This window comes from Loxodonta africana, chromosome 3, assembly GCF_030014295.1.
Source record: "Loxodonta africana isolate mLoxAfr1 chromosome 3, mLoxAfr1.hap2, whole genome shotgun sequence".
Taxonomy (NCBI): domain Eukaryota; kingdom Metazoa; phylum Chordata; class Mammalia; order Proboscidea; family Elephantidae; genus Loxodonta; species Loxodonta africana.
Genome location: NC_087344.1, coordinates 206,530,448 through 206,550,180, shown reverse-complemented (window position 1 = coordinate 206,550,180; position 19,733 = coordinate 206,530,448). Strand labels below are relative to the sequence as shown.

The 19,733-nt window shown below is 42.7% G+C and overlaps 1 protein-coding gene across 7 annotated transcripts in view; it reads left to right on the top strand.

Annotated features, from left to right (window-relative positions):
- Positions 1-12,913, top strand: part of TAF5L (TATA-box binding protein associated factor 5 like) — a 31,623-nt gene extending 18,710 nt beyond the window's left edge. For 6 of the 7 annotated variants that reach the window (XM_064282925.1, XM_064282920.1, XM_064282924.1 and 3 more), the window contains 2 exons: positions 4,992-5,716; positions 10,974-12,913. In XM_064282925.1, coding sequence (XP_064138995.1) covers positions 4,992-5,716; positions 10,974-11,771 — 1,523 coding nt within the window. In that variant the 3' untranslated portion in view covers positions 11,772-12,913. The remainder of the gene's footprint in view (positions 1-4,991; positions 5,717-10,973) is intronic. The other variant, XM_064282926.1, reaches the window with a different exon arrangement.
- Positions 12,914-19,733: the final 6,820 nt, after the last annotated feature.

Genomic DNA, 19,733 nt, shown 5'->3' with positions numbered 1-19,733 from the left:
GTTCAGATCCCTTTCCCATTTACCCTTTGGTGGGGTTTGATTTTTTTCTTAAACATTTGACGGGGCTCTTAGAATCACAGCCTTGAAAACCCTGTGCAGCACAGTCCTGTTCTGCACACTTGGGGTTGCCATGAGTTAGAATCAACTCAAAGGCAACTGGTTGGGGGGGCGGGGGTGGTGAGTGTTTGAACGCAGAATAGTTATTGATCCCTTTTATTTGAAGGTGCTTTTTTTCTTTTCCTAATATGTGTTACCTTGTTCATTCCATTGCATGTTTTTCTTTGCCCAGAACCTTATATTTTCATGTATCGTAATCCATTAACATTTTCCTATGTGATTTCTTATTACTTGAAAACTGACACAGTTGTCTGTTATTTTTGTGTATAATTTGATTATTCAATTGGTCACGAATTACTTGGAGGGGAGTTAGTTATTCTTTTCCCTTAAGAAATGCTTTCCCTGGGATGTTTTTCTCTACCCTTGGGTCTCTGAGGAGCAGTCAGCCAGATCAAATGAACAAGTACTGCCTGAGCACAAAGATAAAGTAGAAGGTACAATCATTAATCTAATATGGAAGCTAATACTAACACAAAAAAGGTTAAAAGTTAAAGTTTTTATTTAAAATTTGCAATACAGTAGAAGTTTCTTCACAGACCAGTATGAGGCCAATTGGGAAATCATGTATATGTAGAAATTGTGTTTGGAACTAAAAGAAGAAAGTAACTTAGACCGGGGCGGTCACAGAAGGTGTTACTGAATAGAAGGTTGGTTTTAAGCTAGCACTCGAAGGTTAGATTTCAGCAGACTGTGGAAAGGAGGGGTAAGAGTATTCTGTGAGTGGAAGGACATGAGTGAAAGGGCAGCAGAGATGGCAACTCTGCAGGAACAATGGGGGAACCAGTTTTGTTTAGAATGGAGTTCTCAGGTTAGAGGTAAGACTAGACACACTGGCACTAGATTGTGGAGTGACCTGGCCATCAGGCCTAGAAGTATGAACCTTATCCTATCTGATGAGAGCAATCACTGACATGGATATCAGTCTGAAAGCAGTTTATGAAATGGTTTGTAAGAGGGATGGTTATGAGGCTGGTCAGTTAGTTAGAGTCTTCTGCACTACTTGAAAAATGAGTTGTTAGAGGGCCAGAACTTGATGGTGGTGTGGGAATGGAAAGCAATGTACTGATTCTGTAGTTATAAGTTAGAATCTCCAAGGCTCAGAAAGGAAGAGTTGAGGATGACTCAGATTTCGAGACTGGGACAATTAAGGTATATTAAACGGAAATAACAAGTCAGAAGGGTTTTGTTATTGAAATTGTGATGAAGACAGTCTCCTGTACTGCTTGCAGTAGGAAATTTGGAATTTAACAGAAAGGTTCAGACTTGTGATAAAGACTTCTGCATCACCTACATGGAGGTGTAGACTTAAGAAATGATGAAATCTCAAAGGAAGAGAGTAAAGAAAGAGAGCATCTAAGGCTATGCCATCCTGTCTTTAGATTAGAGCTTCTGTGAGAGTCTCTGCTGTGGCTGCCAGCCCTTTTCTTCAGGAGGTACAGTGGGAAGAATGTAGACTTTGGGGTCAGACAGAAAAGAAGGTTGTGGATGTCCAGCACCCAGGCAGCACACACCTAATGTTAACTCTTTGAGTGGAAGGAGCATTTGAGGAATGAGCAGAGGAAGGGGAGCAAAAATGGGGGGACTTGAAAAATAGAGTGGGTCACGTGGTGTTTCAGAGGGAGGGACAGGGTATAGCAGTCACCGGGTCAAGTACTGCAGAAAGGTAGAGGGGAATGAGGGCTGGTAAGGTCAGCTTTGTTTTGTATCTTTTGCTGCTGATTGCTGAGAACTCCAGGAAAGACTCCACCTTTCGCTTGTCTGCTCCCAGCAGAGAGTGGACCGCAGAGGTGCTCACCACACCTCAGTGGATAGATGGATGGGAGGAAGGAAAGGTGCACTTTGCAGAGGATATGTTACTTCTCTAATTAGAAAAAAAATACACGAGTACACTTTCAGTGAAATATAAAGGGTGTGTCATGCTTATAAGGCAATGGGATAGGAAAATAGGAGGGAAGACTCCTGTGAGTCTCACCTTCTTCCACATATAGCATGTCAATCAGAATTCTGTGTTGTTCCTAGAATGCTGCTCTCTTCAGTCAAGAGAGAACAGATGAAGCAGTATTGAAACTGAGCTGAAGCGACACCGAATTTCAGTAATTTTTAAAGTAGTGCTTTCTTAGGCCTTGGTGCCCAGATTTTTTTCTAAACTTAAAAAATCCCTCTCATTTTGGAAAATAAACCTGACACTGAGATTTTAAAGAACTGAAAACATTCTCTTGTCCCAGTAGAGTAGGTTGGAAGTCTGATAGGTAAAGGTAAGTCTTTTTGTTTTCCATAATTGGTATTTTGGAAAAGAAATTTTCCAGAGGCCTTTTAAGGAATTTCAGCTGCCTTGTAATTTAAGTTTATCATTTAAATATGAGCAAGGGTAATGAGTAGGATGAGTATTTGAGTAGGGATGAGTTTATTCTAAAATGCTGTATTATGCTTATTACTTTGTTGTGATAAAGGGAAATAAGGTATTAAGCAAAGATAGTATGCTAGTATCATTTATCATCAAATTAGGCACGCAATATCATATAATGCAGTGTTCCTGAATCTTGAGCCCTGTGGATTCCTTTTAATGGAAAAAAAAAAAATGCTAGCAGAACATAAGTGCTGACTTAAAGCATTTTCTATTTATTTATGTAAATTAAAGCAGATATAAAATCTTTATTCTTATATTTCTGTATGAGACCTCAATCTGTTTACAGATAAAGTACAAACAAAATCATGAAAGCAATAAAATTCAAATAACAGCAATTTAGTGTAGTGGATGGCTTTTGCCACAACTAAACTGCTGCTCAGAACGGGAGTATAGATGGCACTGACGGCTGGCACGCGGGTTACTCTGAGTTCAGCTCGCCTGCAGTGTTCCTGGCCCTGAGTTGGAACCCACTCACGACTGCAGCAGCACTCGTGTTTGTGCCCTGTGGTGATTCTGTCCTCTGTCACTTTTCTGTATTCAAATGGCTACAGAGCCTTTGTTCCTGTAGCATGCCCTGACGTTACTTGGCCTTCGCCTGCCATGAGCCTTTGTTCCTGTAGCATGCCCTGACGTTACTTGGCCTTCGCCTGCCATGAGCCTTTGTTCCTGTAGCATGCCCTGATGTTACTTGGCCTTCGCCTGCCATGAGCCTTTGTTCCTGTAGCATGCCGTCATGTTACTTGGCCTTCACCTGCCATGAGCCTTTGTTCCTGTAGCATGCCCTGACGTTACTTGGCCTTCACCTGCCATGAGCCTTTGTTCCTGTAGCATGCCATCGCGTTACTTGGCCTTCACCTGCCATGAGCCTTTGTTCCTGTAGCATGCCCTGACGTTACTTGGCCTTCACCTGCCATGAGCCTTTGTTCCTGTAGCATGCCATCGCGTTACTTGGCCTTCACCTGCCATGAGCCTTTGTTCCTGTAGCATGCCATCGCGTTACTTGGCCTTCACCTGCCATGAGCCTTTGTTCCTGTAGCATGCCCTGACGTTACTTGGCCTTCGCCTGCCATGAGCCTTTGTTCCTGTAGCATGCCGTCATGTTACTTGGCCTTCACCTGCCATGAGCCTTTGTTCCTGTAGCATGCCCTGACGTTACTTGGCCTTCACCTGCCATGAGCCTTTGTTCCTGTAGCATGCCCTGACGTTACGTGGCCTTCACCTGCCATGAGCCTTTGTTCCTGTAGCATGCCCTGACGTTACTTGGCCTTCACATGACATGAGCCTTTGATCTTCACGTGCCATGAGCCTTTGTTCCTGTAGCATGCTGTCATGTTACTTGGCCTTCACTTGCCGTGAAAGTTCCTTAGGTGTGAAACATACCACTCGCTCTCCTTTTTCCGTTAGCCCTGGACAATCAAAACTGTACTTTTTTTTGAACATTCTTTGTCACATACTTTCGTGGTGTCAATGTCTCAAATTAGTAAATAGTCTTAAAGACAGGAAAGTGTCTTGTTTGTAAATTATCCCTGCAAAAGAGAAGTTTTAACCAACAAAATCAGAATGAGTACAGTGGCAGATATGGGTCAGTTGTGGATGAATGTTGTCACCTTCGTGTTAGAACGTCCGTTGACCTGTTGTCTTCCAGTCGATTCCAGCTCATAGCACCCCTGTAGGACAGAGCAGAACTGCACCCTAGGGTTTCCGAGGCTGTAAATCCCTATGGAAGCAGACTGCCATATCTTTCTCCTGTGGGATGGTTGGTGGGTTCAAACTACCTACCTTTCAGTTAGCAGCTGGACGTTTAACCACTGCGCCACCAGAGCTCCTTCTGGGTAGCCAGACATGCTAACCAACCCACTAAAATAAGTGCTTTGAGTTTACTTTAGATGATAGGTGTCAACAGTAATCGCAAAACACAAATTAGAGTGCAAAAATTGCAAGTCAGTACGTACTTGCCAAGTGGCTCATCCAGATAATTCAGAATATACTTGTGATCATTGTTGTTTAGATTATTATCAAGTTAAAATTTTCTTACGAAGAAATCACAGACCCCCAAGAATATACCCGAGGACTCCCAGGCACCTGAGTTCCCCAATTTGAGAAACACTAAGGTATTGGAAAAGATAGTAAACCCTGAAGACCTGGGTATAAGACATGGCTGTGCTACTGAACTGTTGTAAGAACTTAGGCAAGTCATTTAACCTCTCTGTGCATCAAATTCCTGATTCATGGCAGAATTCAAGCCCAAGTTTACTTGACTTCAGAGTCCATGCTCTGCCTTCTTCCGTGAAAAGGCTTGGACTTTGAAATTCTGAAAATCTGTATTGGACTCATATATTAATAGTCTCAAAAAATGCAGTCCTGCTGAGAACGTGTCACGTCATGGTGGCCTCCTCATGAGGGGTTGCATTATCCGATGAGGTTATACTAATTACAAAGCCCTCGGGTTTTTGTTTTTTCATTACAGATTCTGATTCCCAGCACAGCCACGAAGTGATGCCTCTCCTCTACCCTCTCTTTGTCTACCTCCATCTCAACCTGGTCCAGAACAGCCCGAAGAGCACAGTGGAAAGTTTCTACAGCCGCTTCCATGGAATGTTTTTACAGAACGCTAGCCAGAAGGATGTCATTGAGCAGCTACAGACCACTCAGACCACCCAGGACATCCTGTCTAACTTCAGACTTCGAGCATTCCTAGACAACAAGTACGTGGTCCGTCTCCAAGAAGACAGCTACAACTACCTTATCCGCTACCTCCAGAGCGACAACAACACTGCCCTGTGCAAAGTCCTCTCCTTACATATTCACCTTGATGTGCAGCCTGCCAAGAGAACAGACTACCAGCTCTATGGCAGCGGCAGCTCCTCACGTGGTGAGAGCAGCGGCTTAGAGCCCAGTGACATGCCCACCCCTGTTCTGCAGAATGAGGCCGCCCTGGGGGTCTTGCAGGAAAGCATTCGGCGAGTCAAGGATGGGCCTCCCTCACTTACTACCATCTGTTTCTATGCCTTCTATAACACAGAGCAGCTGCTGAACACTGCAGAAATTTCCCCAGATAGCAAGCTGCTTGCCGCCGGCTTTGACAACTCCTGTGTAAAACTTTGGAGTTTACGATCCAAGAAGTTAAAGTCAGAACCCCACCAAGTAGACGTGTCCCGCATCCACTTGGCTTGTGATATTCTCGAGGAGGAGGTATGAGGATCATTTTTCCTTCCCTATGCCTGCCTTACTGACTTGCTTAGAACAGAGAATGGACTTCATCATTTCCCTCCTTGTATCACTAAAACCAACTAATGCCATGTAACCCGTAGCCATTGAATTCCTGCTAATGCGTAACCTTGGAAGAGGTAGAAACTGTTTTCAAAAACATTAACTTAATATTGTGAATGGATGGTCACAGCTGATAAGCACTGGAAATGTGGGTAACATCACTAAGCCTAGTTAAAGAGCTTTAGCTACTGCAGACTTTAATAGAGATTTACAGTAACTATTTTTTTTATACTTGTATATACACTGCACAGTGGTGCAGCTGTTAATATTAGAAGTAGGATTACTGGGTCAGGGGGTCTGTGTGTTTTAAGTTGTGATTAATATTGTGCCTTTCCCCACAGAAAGTGGTTGTGCCATTTTACAGTCTCAGCAAGAGCATGTGAGGTCTCTGCCCCTCAGCAACACTGGGTGTTACCATCTTTCGGAGGTACATCCTCTGCCTCCATGTACCCCAGGGTGTTTCCAGACCCCATTTTGAAAAGCACCCAGGAAGTATGGTTGAAATGTAATCTGTCGTCAGGTCTGGTTTTGTCTGTTTGGGGATGGTTATTGAGAAGGGCAGGCCCAGTAGCCTGTGTTTCACGTCACGGGGAACCTCTGCCTTAGAAAGCACCTAGGCAAAGGGAGAGAGGGCTTAGACTCCACAGTCACCTTTCCTGAAGTTGCCCAGCAAAGCTGTGGACCACAATACGTTTGTCATGTTGCCACGGAGGTTCCAGTACGTGCTTCAGGTGATTTTGGGTGGAAAATTCTTTACACAGGGTTGAAAAAATAAGGAGTAAAGCAATCACTCTAGTTAATTATAGTTGCTGTTGAGGCTGTCAGGAACACTAGGTGCACTAAATTCAGCCCTTTGTCTCCTGTTCCTGTTTTCTGAGGGGCCTTTGATTCTTGCAACTGAGACAGTATCATTAGAGGAGCTTGTTACAAGGAAGAGACAATCTAGAGTCCCATGTACAAACTCTGATTTGTGGAATTTTATGGTACCTTCCAAAATAGTTTTCATTGCACTTTTATTTGAATTACCACACTTCTCTTTTCCTCAGAGCTCCTTCTAACTGTTTAGGGATACTTTACATATAATGAGGGATACTGCCCTAATTTACTTTCAATTTTTTGTAAATGCAAGAAAGAAGAGATTATTCCTACTGACCTTATTAGCTTTGAGATACAGAGTTTGGGGATTATTCTAGGCATTGAAATTAATATAAAGAAAGATGGCAATATGGTGTCTTAGAAAGAACATTAAACTGAAAACTATTTTAAGATTTTAGCCTGGCCACCTCTGAAAACTAGCTCTGTCCTCTGAAGGCTTCCAGGCGCTGGCAGCAGTGTATTTAAAGATCTACAAGTAAAGAATAACATGAGGAATTGCAAGAACTGAAAGAAATTAAATATCAGCTGGACCTGGGAGGGAAGAAAACTGGAAGCAAACACGTGGTTGCTGGTTATGTGAGAGATTTTGGTAACCTGAAGGAGTCGGAATCGACTGGACGGCTCTGGGTTTGGGAAGGAGGATAGTGGCAGCTGAAAAGGAAACAAGTAGAGGGACTAAAGGGTGGTTTAGAAGGTAAAATGCGAAGAACGCAGTTCCTGGATCAGTGTAGAGGACAAGGGAAGAGTTAAGGATGACATCCGTGTCTGCGGACTGAACAGCTGGGTGACTGGTGGCAGATGAAGTGGGATCGTCCCCTGAGGTGGGGACAAAGGCAGTCACAGGCACAGGTTTGGGTTGAACTGGCTTGGTTTTAAGTATTTTCTAGCTTACTCATCTTTATCCAGATTGAGAATAATGTAGATTTCTAGCCTCTGCTTTTTCTGGAACAGACTTTTCTTTTGCTTTTTTTTTTTTTTTTTAGAACTAAAGTCAAGATCCTTTTTTTTTTGGTTGTCGAGGGGCTTCCTGTTTAGGATTTCTATACCCTCCATCCTCTCATTTTGTCTTAGCAGTTTGGGGAAATTTTCTTTTTAGTTTCTGGCAAAAGAGCATTTTGGGGAGAAGCAAGGGTATAAATTAGTTCTGGTGGTTGGTTTTTAATGTTTTTACAATGAGAATTTGGACTTTTCTTTATTCTTTGTAGAATTCATAGTTAAAATGGAGACTCTTAGACCAGGGTGACGAACTCACGTGCCTGTAGAAGCCAAGCAGGTAAAAGTAAATGGTAAAACCATCTGGGTTAAAGAGATGGTAAACCAAACCTGCGCCGTCGAGTCGATCACGACTCATAGCAACGCTATAGGACAGAGTAGAACTGCCCCCATAGGGTTTCCGAGGAGCAGCTGGTGGATTCAAACTGACAACCTTTTGGTTAGCAGCACAACTCTTAGCCACTGTGCCACCAGGGCCCCTTACACCACCCAGGGACTCCAAATCGGCTGCTTTCCAGTGGATTCTGACTTACGGAGGCCCCCTGTGTCACATATATTCAGTTTATGTAATGTCTGCTGAGTTTTCTCCCAAATCTGATAATGTTTAAGTTTGAAAAGTCTCCAATGTTATCAGCAATATTCAGTTTTATAGTTTGTATTATAAAACTGTCGTTTAGATCAGTGCTGTCCAATGGGAATATAATGCAAACTGCATATGTAATTTAAAATTTTCTAGTAGCCACATTAAAAGTAAAAAGGAACAGGCAAAATTAATTTTAATGATCTATTTTATTCAACCCAATATGGCCAGTATTATTATTTCAACATGTAAGAATATTTAAAAATTATTAATTAAACCTGTTAATTTCGAAAAGCAGCCTGGGTGACACAAGCGGTTTGCAGTGAGCTGTTAACCTAAAGGTTGGCGGTGCAGACTCACCAGTGCTGTTGTGGAAGAAAAGCCTGGCAATCTGCTACGTAAAGATTACAGCCCTGTGGAGCAGTTTTCCTCCGTAGCACTTGGGGTCGCCCAAGCCGGGGGCCAACTCTGCAGCAGTTAACGACAGCCCAGCCCGTCTTAGAGATCTGGTGTGCAGTTTACTTCCAGCACAGGGCACCTCGCACTTGCCAGTGGCCCCCTGCTCTGCTATCGCTGTTCTGGCTCAGGCTGCTGTTGTCTCCCACAGAGACAGAGTCACTGCTTGCTTCCAAGCTTTAACCCACTCCCAAGTCTGGCCATATTTTAATTTCTTCATTTCTACTTCACAGCTAGTTGCCAAAAAAAAAAAAACCCTTGCCATCTAGTGAATTCTGACTCATAGCACCCCCAAAAGTAGCCGTGCTCTAGGAAAGACTGGAGCGTGAGATGAGATACTGGGAACACTCCAGGAGCTGCCATCCTCCATAACAAGGCTGAGATTTTTAGGGACCCCGGTCTAGAGCAGGAGTCAGCAGACTGTGACCCGCCAGAAGTATAGAAGACAGTATTTAAAGATGTATTAGAATGTCTGTTTTATTTATTTTCCTATCTTTTAAATTTTTGATTTTTGGTTTTTTTTTATAATTGTGTAATGTATATGATTTATTATTACATGTGTATACAAATTTCAGATTCTTACCTGGGAAGGATGCTCATTTACATGAGCTGCCCAGTCACAAACGCAGAGAGCTCTGGGGTGTTAAATGCCGTTAGCTGAGAGCAGGGAGAGCATCTGTGTGCATGGGCGCATGTGGAGAAGCTGGTCGTTCAGGGTGTCAGCCCTCCTGCACTAAGGCCCTTGTGGGACTGGAGTAAGCGACCCATGAAAACATGGCTCAGTTATTTTAAGCCGTGGTCCTGGCAAAAGGCCAATAGTGATGGCCAGCAGGAAAAGTTCTGGTTTCGCCATTTCTCAGTCAGTAGAGTCAGCCAGACAATTTCCCACAGGACTGGGACAGTCATCCAGGTCCCTGGAAGACACACCTGAAAGTCTAGTGCATCTTCTTTCCAACCCTTCCAAGTACCTCTGAGTACCCAAGTTTAGGTCCACTTGCTAACTGTGTAACTTCCTGTTCCGAGTGAAGAGCACGTGAACCTCAGAGATAATAAAATGACCTTTACTTCATAGTTGACTCTCAAAGGACTTTTACCTAATTCATCCCAGGTCCTTGTTTGCTCCCACAATTCCTATATAAACTTTCTGGTGTAGACCAATGAGGTGTCCTTGAAATCTTGAAGTGTTGCCATGACCTCTTTGGGAAGGAAAGTGACTGATGTTCTTACAGAACTCAGTAGGACCCGAAGCTCTGAAATGGATGTGGATTTTTAATGCTGAGTGTCTAGATATTTTGAATATTATTGGACATTAATGTTTATTTTCTTTTAGCTTTTTATCAAATATGTACACATTACAGGCATTCATTTAATTTTTAATGTAGTGGTTTTCAAATGGACATTAAAAGGGTGCCCTTGTCCTATATAAGAACCTAAAGCTCACAGCGATGTTTATTTCTAAGCCAACAAAGCCTGTTGGTTCAGTAATCTTCATCTGTACTTCTTTTTGGACACCAGCAGTATATGGCGTTAACAGGGGTATGTGTTTAATTTATTAAAAACTGCACCTTTCTAGCTTCCTGTTAATTCTGAAGTGTGCAGGTTGTATTTTGGCTAGGCTCATGTAACAAGTCCTGCCTTACTGTCTGAGTGACACCACTTCTGCCTCACGTGTTGCTGTCTTCCTGGTTAACCCCAGTCATGGCAGCGATGACCTTGTCAGGATTGTTTTAAATGCAGTGGAAACAAGGGAGCCGTATGGCTTATAAAGCTGCTAGAACTTCAGATGAAGACATGCCTGTAGAATAAAAGAATCTAAGAAGGCAACATGAATTCTAAACTAAACCTTTTCAAATGACGTATACCAGAATTAACAAAGAAAGTTACCAGAGGCCACCTTTTAATCAGCTTTTGAAATATGTATCACTCACAGCCTGAGAGTAAGGTCCACAGTCGTTGCTCTCGAATGACAGCCCTGCATCTCTGTGCCTTGTCATCTGATACAGCTTTGGCTGCTAGACGGATTTAGAGAATGCAATTTGTAAGTTCCAAAAGACTTTGCATTCGTTTCGACTATGAGTTGTTTTCCTGGGGTCACGCTTCACCTGAAGGGCAAGGCCACTGTCACTTGCCAGGTAGATGCTAGTTTCCCAAGCTGCCCCTCTTCCCTCTACCCGCCCTCCCCCCCGCCCCCCCATTTTCCTTGTCAGACCACTAAATTTCTTTTTCTCATGTGTTTCCTCCTCCACCCTCACCCTCACCCCAATGTTCTTCTAGGATGATGAGGATGACAGCGCAGGTGCGGAAATGAAGATACTGAGAGGACATTGTGGGCCTGTGTACAGAGCAAGGTTCCTGTCAGACAGCTCAGGGTTGCTCTCTTGTTCTGAAGACATGTCCATTAGATACTGGGACCTCGGAAGTTTCACCAACACTGTGTTATACCAAGGGCATGCCTACCCTGTGTGGGACCTAGACATCAGCCCCTACAGTCTGTACTTCGCCAGTGGCTCCTACGATCGCACTGCAAGGCTGTGGTCATTTGACCGGACTTACCCACTGAGAATATATGCAGGGCACCTGGCAGACGTTGACTGTGTCAGATTCCACCCTAATTCTAACTACTTAGCTACCGGCTCAACCGACAAGACCGTCCGACTGTGGAGTGCTCAGCAGGGGAACTCCGTGAGGCTCTTCACGGGCCACCGAGGGCCTGTGCTTTCTCTTGCATTTTCTCCCAACGGTAAGTACCTGGCATCCGCTGGCGAGGACCAGAGGTTGAAGCTGTGGGACTTGGCGTCTGGAACCCTTTATAAAGAGTTGAGAGGCCACACGGACAACATCACTAGCCTTACATTCAGCCCGGACAGCAGCCTGATTGCCTCGGGCTCCATGGACAACTCTGTACGCGTTTGGGACATCAGGAACACTTACTGCAGTGCTCCTGCTGACGGCTCCTCCAGTGAACTCGTGGGCGTGTACACCGGGCAGATGAGTAATGTGCTGAGTGTACAGTTTATGGCCTGTAACCTTCTTTTAGTGACGGGGATTACACAAGAAAATCAGGAACATTAATTTTTAATTTTTGTGTTAATGGATTGGGGCAGTGGTGGAAGGCCTCAGGATTGCAAGTCTTACTACAGACTGAGATTAAATCACTGACTGACTGTGAAGACACTTCCTGCTCTTCCCTTCTCCTGCTGGTGGACATCCTCAGTGTCCACAGCTTCATTCCGCCCCGCCCCCGCCATGTCGAAGGACTGAGGTGGGGGAGCTAGGCGGTGATGAGTGCCGGTGAGAGCAAGAACTAAGATGCTGCTGAGGTCACGAAGGCCCACTGTGACCTTGTGTGAGTGTCTTAGTGTCTCTGCCTCACCTCTCCTGTCTGCAGACTGAGATAACACTTACCTCACCGGGGTGCAGGATTTGGTGAGAGGATGACTGCAGAGCGCGTCCGGGATAGTAGTGCTGCAGATGTTATCGGCCACTCTGGTTGAGGGGAAATCCTTGTTGGTTTAGGAATGCCGTGGGGGGAATGAGGAAGGGGAGGCAGATAATCCTGGTGAAAAGTCTTTCCTTTTCCCTAATTACAGAGAAACAGGATTTATTATTGCTATTGTAATTGTAATAATTATTGTTATTATGGAGAAGAGGCTATCTAGCACTGGCAGAGGGTACCTTCTCTGCTTTTATCTTTCAGGTTTGACTCCTGGCACTGGCTGTGATACTTGGAATTTCGAGGTTCAGGGAAATTAGAGAATTTGGTAGCACAGTGTATTGGGAGAAAGGGAGAATTTCTGGGTGACAGATTGATCACTCTGCTGACTTGTTTCTAGAAGCAGGTGGGTGGATTTGATGGGGAGAGCTGTGGAATCTCGCAGTGACAGTGGGACAGAAAGATTGTTTTCATGGCTGCACTTCTGTTAGTAATTATCTCCCCTGGAAAGAGTGACTGTGGTAAAGAAATGAAAATAAATTTAAATTTTAAGTCCCAAGATAGAAAATACTGAATTTCAGATGACTGCTTCTTCTGAGGCGTGGCTCTTCCACACCTCTTTGCCCTGAGAGCACCCTGCTCCCACCTCCTGCACTGCAGTACCGTAACGAACACTTTGTGAAGCAAATCGTGAGAACGCGCACGCCTATGAAACTGCTCTGAGCATAGAGCACGCCTAATTTGTGGAAAAAGGATTAAATATTTCTGTTTTCTGAAAAGAGTTATTTTGTATTTTGTTTTCTATTAAAATGTATTTAGTTTCCAAAAAACAAAAAACAAAAAAGTGTTGGCATCTTTTGTAAACTCCGAGCAGAGGAGAGTATTTGGTTTGCCCTGGAGTAGCATGCATCTCCTCTGTCTTCAGAAGACCAGCCAGTTGTGTAGGTAGGCCAGCCCAAAGAAGCTGTGTTTTTGTCTGTTCTTCTCTTCTGTTTGGCTTGCTTTGAATTGTGGTTCCCCTTGGCATTCATTTGCATTTTTGATAGATTTAATACTGTTTGTACACCCAAGATTGCCAGTTGCTGACCGAAGACATTATACATCTTACTGCCTAGAGTTCTTTGGTAAGGCTGTACTCCCAGCTGCCATTAGAGACTCATTATAAAATCTCTAAGGGTGGCAAGAACTGTTAATTAATTAGCACAAACTATTTACCAGAAAATTTAAGATAAGTATTTGTTCAAAGATTAAATGACACCAAACTTAAAATACTTTATTCTGGGTAGATTCAAAAATTAGAGTTAGAGATCATGCTTACTGGAATTAGGTTGTCATTCAAATTAATTAATTTTGGTAGAAAAATATTAGGAGCTATATTTCCCTGGCCCATGCAATGTGATTTCTACACTTAAATCCTCATATATACTTAAAAAAAAAAAAAAATAGTACAAACTGGAAGATTGAATTTTATTCTAAAAAAAAAAAAAAATTTTTTTTTTCACTTGCTTCCAAGCGTAATTTCCTGGCAAGGACTCCAAGAATTATCAGAAAATTAAGAATTTTACTTGAGCCTAAGATGGTAATTAATTGGAAATGTTTATTATTCATAAAAATACATATATTTGAGACATCATACAAAGGATCCTTTTGTAACTTAGCAAGACAGCGTCACCTCCCACATGTTCTGCAGGTAAAGCCAGGGAATTAAATGTGTCCTCATCTATAAGAATTGAACTCATAAGTTGGCTTTTATGTTGCATTATTAGAAACAATGAAATTCCTAAATTGGGCTGAATCACTCTCAAAGGGAAAGTATCACTAACTTAGGATGATTGCAAAGGTTTTTGTTTGCTTGTTTTGTTTTTTAATTCAGAATTTCCTTGATTAAAGACAAAAATGTATTAGTTTAGTGAGTCTTCACGTTACCAATCATGTCCTTGTTTTGTGATTTCAGTTCACGTTCTTAATGACCAGCATGTTTACCTTTTTTTTCTTTTGTGAACTAATCTTAATGTGGGGTAATTTAACTTTTTATACAATGCCCTTCATAACTTCCCCCAAATTCTTAGAAGTATTAAGGGGAATCTGTTCATGTGTTGATGTACACATGGGTGTGTAAACACAGTTACACTCGTCACATGTTCCCTGACATGATTTCATTTTATCCTTGGAGCAATCCTGTGAGGTGGACCAAACCAGAATGAAACCCGTTGCCATCAAGTCAATTCTGACTCATAGCAACTCTAGAGGACGGAGCAGAACTGTCCCATAGGGTTTCCAAAGAAGCAGAACTGCCCCATAGGGTTTCCAAGGAGCACGTGATGGATTTGAATTGCTGACCTTTTGGTTAGCAGCCGTGGCTCTTAACCACAATGCCACCAGTGTTTCCAAAAGTCAGGATGTGTTGGCCAGGCCAACTGCTTGGAAGGCAGCTGTGCTCACCACTCTACCACCAACACCAACGTGAGGTGGACAGGTCTGGTGAATGTTAGCATTTTATAGATGAAATACCTGAAGTCCAGAAATCTGTTATTTATTCACACCCAACATGAAATATTCACATGTCTTAAGTGTGTTATATAGATTCGGTATCCTCAGCTTCTCGCTGGAAGGTATAGCCCTAAAGGTAGAAACACTTTTTTAATGATCTTCCAGAAAGGAACTATGAATTACTTTATTTAACAAACATGTGTGTTGTTCTTACTATGTGCCAGAAACTGCTCCAAAGGCTTAATGAAAATTAACTTATTTAAATCCCTTAACAATCCTATGAGGTAAGTGCCACTATTATCCCCATTTTACAGATGAGGAAATTGAGGCACTGATGGATTAAGTCACTTGCCAAAGCTCACACAGCTGGTAAATTGGTGAAGCCAGGATTTGAACCTGGGCAGTCTGGTTCCAGAGTTCATCCTCTTAACCATGCTCCGCTGTCGGCCTTGATTCCCTCAGTATCAGACACAGAGTGAGCTGAGGTTACTAGTAACTGTTCTAGCAGTAGCTGCAAGATTCATGCTTCCCTTTGCCAAGTAAGTCAGAAGCAACAAGCAGGATCAGAACCTGGCAGTAAGAACAAACCTAAACAATATGTGGCCAAAAGAAACACGAGAATATTCAGTAGTTTTAGACCACAATGAAAAATCTCTGCAGTGTTAGCCTACCACGACACACAGCCATGGGAAGGGTCATTGTTATAAGGTGGACAAGTGTTGAAGAGACTGACAGGCTTGGAAAATCTCATTTTAATTTAGTGGAAGAGAGAAAATCAGGATAAAGGAAAGTGAGTAATAGAGAACAATTTAAAGTTTGTATCCAAGATCATTCTAAAGGTACCATGTTTACTAGATTTTCATTTGTTTTATCCATATGTTAAAAATGCCTTGGTTGTATAAAAAAATCTATTGAATATGTAGGTTTCTCATTTTGCTATTGCCCAGAATGGTATTTAAGTATATGGAGTAAAAGATTATACTTCAAATTGTCTTTCAGCTGCATGTTTTAGAAAAGTGTTCCTCATACCTACACTAAAATGCATATTGCTGACACCTACGTAGCAGCCAAGTGACTCAAACCGCCTTGTAGTAAACAGAAAATCCCGTTATAGACTCTCAGTAAGGCAAACGTCCCTTGGTAGTTTAACTCATTGAAGGACAACTTAGTTACTTACCTACGATTGACTGAGATCCCTAAGTGTATATTACGTGAGTACCTACTATGAGCAGACTTTATGTTAATGGGAATATAGTGATAAGGAAAACAGATACAGTCCCTGGCTTGAGTCTATAGCCTAGAGAGGAAAACAGATATTAATACCACATATAAATAATACCATAAATATAATAAGTGCTATGTACTAATGTACTAAGTGCTATGGAAGAATACACTAGGGGATCTAATTTAGGTTTAAGCACTCAAGGAAGACCTCTCTGAGGAGATGACAAGTAAGATGTCAATTGGATTACATCGCTTCCCTGTTCTAAACCTTCAACGTTCCACTTAGAGTAAAAGCCAAACTCCCGGCCGTGCTGAAGTCCTGCCGACTGTCGCACCTCATGTCAAGCTGCTTTGCTCCCTGCACGTGTTGCCTCAACCCCGCTGGTCTTAGCACCACCTTCTTTCCCATTTAGACGTCTGGACTTTTTTTTTTTTAGTTGTATTTTAGATGAAGATTTACAGAGCAAATTAGTTTCTCATTGAACAATACATGTATTGTTTTATGACATTGGTTACCACCCACAGGACTTGTCAGCACTCTGTACTTCTCGACCTTGGGTTCCCCATTACCAGCTTTCCTGTCCTCTCCTGCCTTCTCATCCTTGCCCCAGGGCTAGTATGCCCCTTTAGACTTGTTTTATAGGCCGGCCTAATCTTTGGCTGCAGAGTGAACCTCGGGAAGTGACTTCAGTACTGAGTTAAAAGGGAGTCCGGAGCCATGGGCTGTTGTTTTCTGAACTCTGCCTGGCTGCTCTTGTTGTTAGCTGCCATGATGACCCCATGCACAACAAAATAAAATGCTTCCCAGTCTGCACCATCCCCATGATGGGTTTCAGATCAAATCTTTGTGATCCACAGGTTTTCATTGGCTGATTTTTGGAAGTAGAATGCCAGGCCTTTCTTCCTAGTCTGTCTTAGTCTGGAAGCTCCACTGAAACCTGTTCAGCATCAGAGCAACACGCAAGCCTCCACTGACAGACAGGTGGTAGCTGTACATTAGGTGCACTGGCCAGGAATCAAACCCAAGTCTCCTGCATGGAAGGCTATCACTGAACCACCAATGTCCTCATAATTCGTATTTATCCTTCAGGCCTCTGCTTAATCGTTCACTGGCTGCTACATGGAACATGGATGGGGGATGTGAACATGAAAGCCAAGAGGCCAGTTAAGAGATCAATGCAGTAACCCATGGGAGAGGTGAGGGTGGTGGTGACTAGGGTGGCCATAGTGGGAATGGAGAGTAGATAGTTCCAACTGGTATTTTAAAGGTTGACCTGGCTGAACTTTATGTTGGATTGGATAGGAGAGAAGAAGAAGAGAGGAGGGGCATGAATGGCCCACATATTTCTGGCATGAGCAACTTGGTGCAGAGGGTTGCCATTTATTGTGTTGGAAATATTGGAAAAAGAAGAAGTTTGGGGAAAAGATCAATAGTTTAACTGTGTACCTCTTACAGCTGAATTTCTTATGAGAGAACCAAGTGAAGATACCAAGCAGGTAATTGGATAGACGTGACTAGAGCCCAGAAGAGATGTCCGGATTCGAGATATTAATTTGCAAGTTGTATCCATTGGAATGCTTTCTGCTATAAGGAACAGAAATCTGACTGAAGGTAGATTTAAAAATAAGAGATTTTATTGGTTCACATAATTAGAAGTCTAGAGGCCAGGTGGGTTTCATATGCAACTCACTAAGGGCCCCACCTCTGTTCTGTAACTCAGCTCTACCCTCTGCGGTTGGCTTTATCCCCAGGCTGGCTTTTACTGTGGTTTTGAGAGGACTACCAGCAGCAACTACGGCTGGAGACTCCCTCACTCATGTCTAGTGGAATGTGGCTCAAATTCAAAACCATCTGTTCTTCAAAAGACACCACAAGAAGAATGAAAAGACAGACTACTGAGTATGAGAAGATACTTTAGCAAGTAAGCAACAAAGGACTAGCATCTGAATAGCACTGTCCAGCAGAATTTGCCGTGGTGATAGAAGTATTCTGTAATTCTGCCCTGTCCAGCAAAGCAGCCACTAGCGACATGTGACTGTTGAGCACTTGAAATGTGGACTGAATTTTTTATTTTATTTGTTAATTTAAATTTAAATAGCCACCTGAGGCTGGTGGCCACCAGATTACACTGAGCAGGATTCTAGAATATGTAAAGAACTCCCACAAATCAATAAGATAAACTCACAATCCAATGAGAAATAAAGGGCAGAAGTCTTCAATCAGAGAGGTACTTCACAAAAGATATTCAAATGTCCAGTAAACAAAATACTACTCAACCTCAGTAAACATGGAAATGCAAACTTAAAACAATAGGAGACCTCCATACGCTCATCAGATTAGCAAAAAATAAAAAAAAAACAACAATGTCAAGTGTTGTGAAAGATATGGAGCGTCAGGAGCTCTCATACGCTGCTGGTGAGCCTGAATTTGTGAGTACTTTGTTTTTTTTTTTTTTGGCAAACAGCAGTATTACACAGCAAAGTTGAAGAAAAACACTCTGCTCTAGGCAGCAGTTCCACCCCGGGTCTAGACATGCGTGCTTATGTTCCCCAGGATGCGTTTACAATAACGTCCATGACAGTGTTGCTCATAATTCCCCCAAAGCGGAAACAAACTAAATGCCCCATCAGTAAGAAGGGCAAATTATTGAATATTCCCATAACGGTAAAATTTACAACAAAAGCGAACAGTTTAGACCTACAAGCAACTACATGAATGTATCTTACAATGTTGAGTGGGGGAAAAATTTCTACAGAATTCTTTTACGTAGAGTTCAAAATCAGGCAAAATTATATATATTTTTAGGATTCTTACAAACATGATAAAGCTATAAAGAAAAGGGAAGAGCAAGGGGCTTGGTCAGGAAAGGGTATTTCTGGAGTACCAATAATGTCTATTTCTGGACTTAGGTGCTGGTTACGCCAGCATTTGCGTTATAACTGTTAAGTGGTACTATGTTAAAAAATTTTTTTAAACAGTAAAATGGAGATGAGGAAGTAGAGAGTGGCAATAGCAAGTACAGACAATTCTTCTGAGAGCTTGGTCATGAAAGGAAGCAGAGAGAAGATACGGCCCAGACTCTCTGTTAGCCCAGAACCGAAACCATTCCTCTGTTAACCCAGAACCAAAACCATTCCTAGATTAGAGTGGTTTGTAAGACATAAAATGATACTCGTGAAGAGAGTGCTTCTTAGCTCAAGTAGATCCATGAGACTAAATGGGCAGCTCCTGTCCAGAGGCGAGATGAGAAGGCAGAAAGGGACAGGAGCTGGTTGAATGGATATGGGAAACCCAGGGTGGAAAGAAGGAGCGTGCTGACACCTTATAGGGAGAGCAACTAGGGTCACATAACAATGTGTATATAAATCTCTGCATGAGAAACTAGTGCTGTAAACTTAAAGCACAATTAGAAAAAAAAAGGTCACCCCCAGACACACTTTTAACTCAGTAATGAAGTCACTCCTGAACATCACCCTTCAGCCGAAGATTAGACAGGCCCATAAAACAAAACAAGACTGAATGGGCACGCCAGCCCAGGGGCAAAGCCAAGAACGCAGGAGGGGACAGGAAAGCTGGTAGTGGGGAGGCCAAACTCCAGAAGGGGAGTGTTGACATGTCGTTGGGTTGGCCACCAATGTCACAAAACAATATGTGTATTAATTGTTTAATGAGAAACTAATTTGTTCTGTTAACCTTCATCTAAAGTACAATTTAAAAGAAAATACTAAAAAAAAGGTGCTGGTGGCAGGCCCAGCCTCAAATTGCAGGGGCCGTTCCTCAGTGTTTCTAGGTGGGAAGAAGGGGCCGAGGGAGGGAGGTTGTAAATAGAAGGATACGCTTATGAACCAATTAGGCCAACATTGACTTAATAACCAACGTGATTTAT